The following is a 10,402-nucleotide window of genomic DNA, read 5'->3' as shown; positions in this document are numbered from 1 at the left end:
AAGAGACTGTACTCATGTGATTTGGACAGAGTGATCAAGTGGGAGCTCACACTGATAATTTGCGTAAGTCTTTCTTCTTCATTAGACACCTAAGCAACTACAACTACAGCTTAGCCAAGGCAACTCCCAGACGCATTGGAAAACACATGTACCCTTGCCTCTGTGCAGAGAATCCGCTGTGCACTGCATTCACAGGAAAAAATAAAAAAAAGGAAAAAAAAAAGCTGGTTTGCTTTTTCCTATGACATCTTCTAGGAGAGCAGTTTGCCACCATTTTTGAGGTGCCGATCTCTACATTTTTCCATTGTTATCTCATATGGTGAATTTACACTTACTGGAAATCAGCTTACTTAGTTACGCTTTGGCTGCACTAGTACACTGAATTTCAGTTGTCCTCTGGCCACAGTGCTGGTGGCCTGGACCATCGTAACAAGCTGACAGCAGGGAGCCAGCAGCCAGGAATGCCTCCCATCATTTTCCGATGGAGGGCATTCAGGTAGACTCCTGGCATGCTGCGATGGCAACGTAGACTGGCTTCAATAACTGATACTGGCATAAATGGTAAGAACAAGCATGACAGAAAAACTGAGCATTTTGTGCTGCTTGATCTTGCGTCGTGATGTGCATGAAGCCTGAGGCTCACAGCAAAGGAACTTTACCCCCTCAAAGATAGTGCTGGCATCTGGGACGTCTCTGTTAGGCCTTCCCATGCTTGGCCCATGAGAAAACACACGAGGTCGGGCTTTGCTTAGCAGCAAGACAACTGAAAACGTTCATGTGGACACACACCCCCGTTCCTGTGCTAGCCCGTTGGGCTACACGCCACACAAACCCGCGGGCCAGAGCCTTACAGGTGCTTTCTCCCCAGGGCCTGTGTGCAGCCACAAAGCTCCCATGACTTTTTCCTGCGGGCGATGCACGGGATCTGGCCGTGCCTGAGGAGCTCGCCTCGGCCCCTGCTTGCTCTTCAGTCAGCGGTGCTTGAGGAACCCGATTCCCCCCTGCCCGTCCCTCAGCCGGTGAGGCCTGAGGAGCCCGCCTCGCCCCCTGCTCCCTCTTCAGCCGGCCGCGCCCGAGGAGCCGCCTCGCCCCCTGCCCGTCCCTCAGCCGGTGAGGCCCGAGGAGCCGCCTCGCCCCCTGCCCGTCCCTCAGCCGGCCGCACCTCCCGCCTCTCCCCCTCAGCGGACCAGGCGGCGCCGCAGGCCCCTCGCGGGCCGCCTGGGCCCCGCCCGCCCCCGGCTGCGCAGGCGCGGCGCTCCCCTCCCCGCACGATGGAGGTGGTGCTGGCCGACGCGCTGCTGGCCCGCTGCGGGGACCCCTGTGCGCTGCTGCGGGACGTGTGCGCGTCGCTCTCCGCCGAGCGCGCGGAGGCGCTGCGCCTCCTGCTCCAGCGCCTGGCCGCGGGCGGGCCGCCGCCGGGCGAGGCCGAGGCGCTGCGGCGGGCCGCCTGGGAGATGGCGCTGGAGTGGTGCCGGCCGCTGCTGCGCGGCGGGGAGGCGGCGGCGGCGGCGGCGGGGGGGTGCGGGGAGCGGCTGCGGGTGGCGCGGGCGGCGCGGGGGGCGCTGCGGCACTGCGTGCTGCTGTGCGGGGCGCCGCTGGCGGCGCGGCTGGCCCGCGACGCGCTGTCGGAGCTTGCGGCGGGCGGCGGGGCGGGCGCGGAGGCGGCGGTGGAGGCGCTGGTGGCGGCGGCGCCGCGGCTGGAGGAGCCGGCGCTGGTGGCGCGGTGCGTGGCGGCGGCGCTGGCGCTGGTGCGGGAGGAGGGCGAGGGCGAGGCGGCCGCCGCGCTGGTGGCCGGGCGGCTGCTGCCGGCGCTGGGCGGCAACGGCGCGGCCTTGCGGCGCGTCTGGGAGGGGCTGCTGGGCGCCGGCGGGCCGCCGCGGGCCGGGCGGGCGCTGCTGGCGCTGAGCGCTCTGGCCGACGCGCTGCTGCCGCGGGGCGCGCCGGGCGCCGGGCCGGGGCTGGACGCGCGGCTGTGCCCGCGGTTCTGGCGGCTGGTGCAGGAGGGCCTGACGGAGCGGGACGGGCTGTGCCGGCGGCGGGCCCGCTACCTGCTGAAGCGAGCCCTGGACCTGAGCGGCGGGCAGCGCGCCGAGCTGCGCTGCCCCGCGGAGGGCGCAGACGGTACGGCGGGGCGGGCGCGGGGGGCGCGGCGGGGGCCGGCCGGGCGGCGGGGAGAAACCGCCCTTCGTTTCTCTTTTGGCCAGAATCGAGCCTGTTCTGGTGGTCTGCTGAGAAGAACGAGGAGCTGATGCAGTTTTGGGAGACGTATATTCTGATAATGGAAACCTTGGAAGGGAACCAGGTGGGAGCCTGTCCATATATGTCGCTTTAGGCGCGCGTACTGGGAATGCCGGTATTGGGCCAAACATTCCCAGTTCTGGTGGCTGAGGGTATCCGAGTCACCACTAACAGGAACATTTTTATTTCGAAGCTTAACTATTGAAAGTACAGCACGTGTGATTAATTTGGAATAAATTCAGAACGCCTCTCTGTCTTTGGAATAATTCTGGCTAAGGCAGGTTGAACTAAGAAAGAAAAACCTGGGCTGCTGTGTGTGGCTGGCGAGGCCGCAGGTGGCCCGTGGCCTAGTGAACGTTGTTGGCCACCACACTGAGTAACCAACCCCCCTCCGGTGGAGGGGACCACATCAGGGTGGCGGAGTGTGTGTGGCCATGGAAGGGGATGGTGCTGAGCCGGAGCATCCCGCATCCTCGGCAGAAAGACGCCTGTTGGCTTGAGGCTTCCATAACTGTGCGGTGTGGTGGTGGTAACTGTTAGTTGTGTCACTGCCTCTTTGTAGTTATTCTATTTGTACTTAATTGCGCTGTAACTCAGAGAAATAGTATTGCCCAAAATGTTTAAGTTTAGAGATTTGTGCTGGTTTATTACAATTTTGAGGAATAGAGTGGTTGGTTGTTAGGAAGTGTTGTTCTTATCGTATGGTAGCATGGAAGAATCAGTTTTTCTTCAGTGCTAAACTACGATGGACTGTTAGGTGACAAGTGCCAGGATCAGTTGCACGGGTGTTGAATGTTTGTTTAAATGCAGTTAAATTGTCAGTTACTATATTAATGCTGTCAACAATAAATTCTAGCCCACAAATAAGTGCCAGTTCCTAGGTTTGAGAGTTAAAGCGACTACTTACATTACGTGTGATTTGCATTTCAGATCCATGTCATAAAGCCAGTATTACCAAAACTAAATGGTTTATATGAGCATGCTATATCAAGGGAAAAAGGTAAGACATAACTGAAACACCTCCTAAATATTAGGCAGTTAATTCACACTTTTTCTTGTTGTTTTTTTTTTCTTCTGCTCTTTTAGTAGCGGCTTTTTCTTATGTTTTGTTTCTCAAAATAGCTGTTTTCTGGGTGGTGGTTCCACTTTTTGTGGGTCTGCTATATGCATAGGTCACTTGGAACATGTGTGCAGGCAGTGCTGCTCTGTTCCAAGAAAGATGTCCTAGCATATGCTTATTGCTTACTGTATTATCTTGAAATATTTTTTTTCTGTCAGCAAACCCAACCAAGTGATCCATGTCCACTACGTTTTGCTTTACTTAAGCTGGTGTGAAAATCAAACAAAGGCAGAGATTCTTGGCGTGGGTCATGTGAGCCAAGTCACCTATGCAACTCTGCAAAAGGGGTGAAAAAAGCCCCAACTCATTGGAAGTGGGGAGAGAAGAAATAAAACTACTGCCGAGACAGCATGTTGAAGGATGTACTGTCATCTTTTGTAGGGCAAAACATAGCACATCTGTTTAGGTAGTGCAAGACGTTAAGAGGGTAAAATTCTAAAATGTAGAGGACAAGTTTTGAAAGCCATGTTAATAATTCCTTTTTGTGTTGGAGATTTAGCAAACTGTGTGTGTGTATATATATATATGTAGCTATAATAGTATTATTGAAATGTCCTGTGAATTGACTCTGAGATTGCCCCTAAGTCCGTCAGTACATTGTTAGCATGTTAATACATCGGTGTAATTTCTGTATCAGTTTAGAAGAATTTGCTTTTGTAACAGGTTGTTGGTTGTTTCACCCATCATGGCACATGTGTATTTATAAGCGAATGTTTGAAAGTGAGAATAAAACGTTGACAAAGGAAGGTATTCTTCATTTTCTGGAACTTTATGAAACAAAGCATCTTCCAAATCCACTTGGTTTTTCTGAGGTAAGTCTGTTACTGTTACTTGCCAGAACTATGTTCTAATTTGTAGTGTCTCTTAATGCTAATTGCCTCAGTAGTGTTGGAATTGGTCACGTTCTTTAAAAATAACCTCTTAACCGTGCAAGTGATAGCAATGTTTGTAAGTGGCATCAAATACATAATTACTTGAAAAATGGCCAGACAGAGAAAATGCATTTTTGAGTGCAGTCATTCATTCCTATATTTCAGAGTAATGCTCTCTAATTAAAGTTGGCTCCCAGTTTATTGAGATTTGTTACCAGAAGTGAAATTCGCAGAGGGGTGATTTTCGGAGCCCTCTGAACCTCTGCAAAGTTGCTAATTAATATGAATAGATTGAACAGAGTCTTGGATAAACCTGGTCAACAGACTTCAAGTCTGTGCATATTGTCTCCTACTCAGGGATGCATTTTGAAGATCTATTGCTAGATAACCTTGTGAGGAGGTGAATGTCTCTGGTAGGATAATCAGTGTATTACTGTATCCCATTGAAAAACACACTTTAAAATACTCTATATGTGGGAAGAAAAGTTGTAAATTTAACATCCCTAATTATTTTTTATTAGTATCATATGTAGGTTGACTCCCCAACTAGCCTGCACCTTAGTAAGGAATGATCTATTTTATACTAGTATTTATTTCTTCTCTCCTTCATAGAAGGAGAATTGCCCTCACAGGTCAACATTTCTGATTTATACAAATTAAGTCAGCCTCTTGATGACTGACTTGAAATACAGTCAACCTTAAAACACACCCTAAATCTTTCTGCTTGTGTTGGTGCCTAGTCTTTCCTTTATTTCATGTTTAAGTACCTTTTCTCTGTCTGTTTCCCAAAAGGATTTCTTACTTGCCTGTACCTTTCACAATGCTCTGTGAAATGTACCTAGTGAAAAAATTGCTTTGCTTGTTTATTCTCCTGCTCTCCCTTCTCTTTAGTTTCCTCCTCTTTTTTGCTGCTGCTATTTACTACTAGCAAGAGTATTCTCTGATTTCTGACTTTGTCTTTTTAAAGTCTGGTGAAATAAGTCTAATTAGCCTCTATCTAACAGTGCCTTGCAAGTGTACATTTAGGCGTTGTTCTTCTTTTATCAGTTTGTCATTGGACCGTTAATGGATGCCCTGTCAGAAAGTTCCCTCTATAGCAGGTAAGCCACTGGTTTTTAATGTTTTTTTTTAAAAAAATGTATTGGTTATTGGAAATGTATTCTAATAACACTGGGTTTGAGTAGTGGATAAAATCTTGGATGGAGGAAAACAATTACTAAGCAAATGGTGTTGCTAAACTAACTGACAGGTAAAAGAGTTTTTCAGGAAAGGTGGGTGGCTGTGAGGTAGATAAAGTAGGTTCAGTTTAATCCTAATAATAGCAACACAGAGATGCCTCAAGGTCTTATTTTACACCTGGTGTTGAAACATTAATTTGGAAATCAAGTGAGATATGATAAATTAGTAACTTAGTGAAGTATTTTCTATCTTCTCATTTTCTTGCCACATGGAAAGAAGGGGCTGCTCTCGTTGTTGCCAATTCATGACTGATGGAAGTGGTTTTTTGACAATGCCCTTTTGGGAAATTACGCTTTTTCACAGGAGGCTATTCACAGTTGACAGATGACAGTAGCCTTCTGTGGTGTAAATACATAAAGAACAGATACAAGTTTGAGGAGTTGCAAGTTGCTGTACATTCAGTGTACTGATGGCATTCAGTCCTTTGTGCTAGTTGCATGGAGAGTACTGAGAATGGCAAATAAAGTGCTGAATGCACTTTGTGCGCTCAGCATTACACAGATGCAGTGGCATGGGTGATTCAGCTAGCAATCTGAAACTCAGTTCTGAGTGATGTTGGAGGAGCCTTGACTGGCTGACCTTGGTAGATAGACAGAAACCATCTCTTTATGCACTTTTTCTTTTTTTTGGGGGTGGGGGAAGTGGGAAATGACTGTCACTTATTAAACTGGTGATCAGTTTGGATTAGATGATTCTGCATAAAGTGTAGTCAGAATAGGTTGTTTCATCTAAACACGATGGGACAAATGTGACCTCTTTGGGGGTCTCACAGCAGTTCTGCGTTTCTCATCTCAGTTAGCCGGCTGCAGTATGCTTTCCATGGGCATACATGGATGGGAAGGCAGAAGTTGAAGCAAGCGCTGAGAGTTTCAGTGCGTTAGAGCTGTGTTGGATTGATGCTTCATAATCTATATTTCGGTGAAATGCGTTGGCCTGTGTAGAGGAGGATGCATGTTTGAGTATACCAAGAGTATACAAAGTTGTTACGATTCATGTCAAGCTGCATAGAGAAGAGTATAAAAATCTCATGACTGTTGCTGATCCTTCATAGCCAGGATCCTGGTGGGACACAGTTTCTCTCTGTTGGTCTCGTGGAACATTTATTGCATCTTTACTTAAAACCTTCTGTTCTTGTCAGTAGTTTTCTTTATTCTGGCTTTATAGTCTTGCTCCCTAGCATACTTGTGTAGGTAATTTGTCTTCACTGTTCTCCAAATCAGACTTGTTGCGCCCCCACTGCATGCCACTGATCTGCCCCGTGGTCTTTGGCTGCCTGCTCCCCGGAGGCCTGTGTCATTCTGGGGGTGCAGGCACGAGGTTGAACTGACAGTGCCGTCTCTCACTGTGAGCAAAATGTGCTCGTAGTCCTCAGTAACCTGACTTGAGGCTGTGCTTGAATGCTGGAGTGTGCTGCCACCATGTACTTGTAGGTGGCCAGGGAGAGTCATGCTCTTGGGACGGTCCTCATCCACTGTGTGCTCACTGGGTGCTGTTGGAATAGTGGGATAAATGGGAGGGCATTAGCTTGCATCCTCCATCTTTGTGGGCTGTTGGAGCAGTCTCTGCGGTGAATTAACCACTGAACTGCACTTTGTTTTTGTTTAGGGGCAATCCTTGTAGCTGTTAACATACCAGTTGTGTATTTGATGTTTTAAAACCCAACAGGACACCAAGTCAGTTAATGGGAGCCTGTCCTCCTTTGGGAATGAGGCTACAGAAGTTTTTGGCTACTTATGTCATGCTTCTTCCAAAGGAAGAAAAAGGTATGTTTCAGTTTGACCTTTACCTTTTTTTAGATAAAGACACCAAATAAAAACTATGGAGCAGTTTTCTGTATCTCATGTAAATGTTTACCACTACTTTTCTACGTTACTTGAGAGAAAAAATAGTATTTCTCCTTGTGGCAGTGGAGTTTCCAGAGAAGAGAGAGAGGTCTTCCGAAGCTTTGAGGGATGCTGCAATATTAAGCTACAAAATTGTTTTAGGGGCAAACTGAAGCAAACCTGATTATTTTATTTTTTTTAATGAAAAAAAACCAAACAAACAAACTCCTAAGTGCTGCAGATGAACAGTATTTGCAGATTCTTTTTTCTTTATTTGTCAGTGTAGGTAATACTGTGCTGAGCAAAATTTTTAGATCTGTTCTTTTTTTCATTTGGGGGGTGGGGTGGGTTTGGAAGTCTTGGTGTGTTGGGTTGTGGGTTTTTTTTTAACCAATCTGCCAGACTTTTTTAGTCACAACCTGCGTAGTCAGGCATTCAAAAGACCCAGTCCAAGTGCTGAAGCAGAAGCTGAATAAGGATTCTTTTATTGTGAGGTTGGATGGATGAAGATTTCTGAGTTTTTTCCAAGTTTTCGTGTTAGTGTAGGCTGAAAAGAAGGAGCAACCTGTGACAGACCAGAATGTAATACCTGGTTTAATTTGGATTAAATAAGGGTAGAACCAGGTCTGTTCAGTACCCCTATCTACAGGTACATGTTCTGGTAGGAAACACCTTACATGTTTGTAATGCCATAGATGCCCTATTTCTCTGTCCTGTCCCAAGACGTATATATTTTATCACAAAATGGAGGGTCTGTGATTAGCATCCCTGAGGCTGAGTGGCCTGCTTCTACAAATTGTAGCTGTGGTGTCTTGAGGCAAAAAAACCCCTTTAGGCTTGCTTTGGCCCTGCCAGCATCCATTAAACAGGTTGAATCACGATGTACTTTGGTCTGTCATCACATGGACTGAGCAGCTTTAAAAAGGCATTGTCTAATACTCGAAAAAGTTAAAATTCTGTTACTATAGTGATTAGTGTGGATAACCAAAGTGAAAATTAATTTTTTCTGGTTATCTCCTTATCGTATTACCTTACTGACAGACTTCTTTGAACTGTACTTGTTTCATTGAAATAATCAGGAAGTTACTTTGTTGTCTTCCATGTAATTTTCAGAAATGATTGTAACACTTCTGCTGGGGTCTGTGCCATTTAAATGCATTGGAGAGCAAGAAATCACTCTGGATTGTTTGTTCTGTTTACTTTTATTTTAAGGCAGCTTCCTGTTAAAATTTATTCAGAAGATGACAAGTAGGCATTGGTGTGCTGTTCCCATTTTGTTTCTTTCTATGGCTCTGGCATATATCCCTGCGTGTAAAGTACTGGGCACTGAAGGACTTCATGCTTTAAGGTAAAATGCACACTGCATTGAGTTCTTACAGATTTCTTCTAAAGTAATGTGCAGAACATCTGGAGAGCCAGGATGTAATTCATGTTTGTTACTTCAAGGAGGATGTGATGGTTGTACATGGGAATGGAAGGTTCTCTCTCCTTCATGTCCATTTCTGGGGAAAGCAATTCAAGAGCCAATGTTTTTATATCTCTGTAGTACTTAAAAAACGAATGTTTTGCGTTTCAGACCTTTGTCATTGCTTTTTTTGTGGCATCATTTTACCCTGGTCTTCCATACTTCCTAACTGATATGTGTCAAACTTCTTCCTTTTCTTCTGATTATATTAAAACCTTGTTTATGTCTGTTGAGGCTATATCAAAGGACAGCCCACAAAACTGAGAATTGAAAGTTTGAGAATTGTAAATAAAAACCTAGGTAAAAATTCCTGGCATGCATATTGTCCTTAATCACTGATGTTTCCTCAGTGTCTGCTTTCACTTCATAGAGTCACTAAAATTCAGTCATTATTCCAGTTTAATCAGATTTGAGCTTTGAAACAAAATCTTACTGGTGGTTGAAGGAATATAGGATAAAAGTAGTTTACGGTGTGTGTGGGGGAAGGTAAAAAGTCAGACACTCTGCTGATAAAAGATTATTGAAGGTTTCTTTCAGTTTCGTGCTAGAGTGACAATTCGATTGCAAACATTTCTATTTTCTAAATAAAGAATATTCTTTATTTCTGTATTTGTTACAGATGGCAATGCAAATACTAAATTATCAGTTCAAACTGATGTGATCATGGGAATTGTTCCTTTAGTTTTGGTTTTGCTTTGCTGCCCTCCCACTTAGCCATGCTCTTGGTTTTGTCAGGTTTATCTAAGTCTTAATACTAGTTTTATAGTACATATATAATACATATAGCAGTAATCTTGGTTTTGGATAGCATGCTGTCTAATCAGGTAATGATGGCGTTAGACTTGGTAGAATGTTTGTTAAATACAGTCTAATATATTGAAAATGGTTAATAATTAGCAAATACATGAAAATGTTTAAACCTCCTAAGTGTGTGTTTTCCACAGTGCATATTTTTCCTCTTTCCAGAGATGTCCTTCAGTGTACTATGATTACACATCAGATTTTGTTGCGTGGAGCTGCTCAGTGCTATCTTCTTCAAACAGCTATGCATTTGACAGATGTGGTGAGTTCAGTGTGGTTGGGGTTGGTTGTTTTTTTTCTTTTCTTTTTTTCCTGGTGTCATAGAAGTACACATACGCTTTTACAGGGTAAACAGTATTAAAAAAAATTGCTGAACACAACATGGAACTGATTTTGCTGAATTTGCATTTTTCTAGTGACTGCTTAATAAATTGTGCTATGTAAGTATGGGTATGCTTATGTTAACTTTTGTTTTTGTAAGATGTATTTTTTTTTCATTACCTTTTATGAGTTGATGTTTTCTTGCAGGGTTTTCCTGCGGTGATTATGAAATAGTACCGTATTATGAATAGCCACTGTATAAACTCAGGTTTTAACATCCAGAAAATAATTGGACTTTCCTGAAATACCCAAGAGAATAAAAGTATTCATAATACTAGAATGATAAAACTACCATTAATGACCTTATTTATTCAGTAGTCAAGGTATTAATGTTTCGGTTGTCCTACAACATGCTTGCTTTTTACATGAGTAGACAATCTTCTATGTTTTGTTTTATGGCTATAAACTTGTCTGAGGAGAATTTCCTTTTGGAAATACAGATATAGTACTTACCAGTGACTCA

At 45.1% G+C, this 10,402-nt stretch overlaps 1 protein-coding gene across 1 annotated transcript in view; it reads left to right on the top strand.

Moving 5' to 3' along the window:
* The first annotated feature begins 1,242 nt into the window (after positions 1-1,242).
* Positions 1,243-10,402, top strand: part of TARBP1 (TAR (HIV-1) RNA binding protein 1) — a 40,913-nt gene continuing 31,753 nt past the window's right edge. The window contains exons 1-8 of the mRNA XM_056342611.1: positions 1,243-2,121; positions 2,205-2,302; positions 3,169-3,238; positions 4,022-4,170; positions 5,278-5,330; positions 7,135-7,232; positions 8,505-8,640; positions 9,724-9,820. Coding sequence (XP_056198586.1) covers positions 1,272-2,121; positions 2,205-2,302; positions 3,169-3,238; positions 4,022-4,170; positions 5,278-5,330; positions 7,135-7,232; positions 8,505-8,640; positions 9,724-9,820 — 1,551 coding nt within the window. The 5' untranslated portion in view covers positions 1,243-1,271. The remainder of the gene's footprint in view (positions 2,122-2,204; positions 2,303-3,168; positions 3,239-4,021; positions 4,171-5,277; positions 5,331-7,134; positions 7,233-8,504; positions 8,641-9,723; positions 9,821-10,402) is intronic.

This window comes from Falco biarmicus, chromosome 6, assembly GCF_023638135.1.
Source record: "Falco biarmicus isolate bFalBia1 chromosome 6, bFalBia1.pri, whole genome shotgun sequence".
NCBI classification, from domain to species: domain Eukaryota; kingdom Metazoa; phylum Chordata; class Aves; order Falconiformes; family Falconidae; genus Falco; species Falco biarmicus.
The sequence above is the reverse complement of the archived record's forward strand: the minus strand, read 5'-3'. Positions and strand labels throughout refer to the sequence as shown.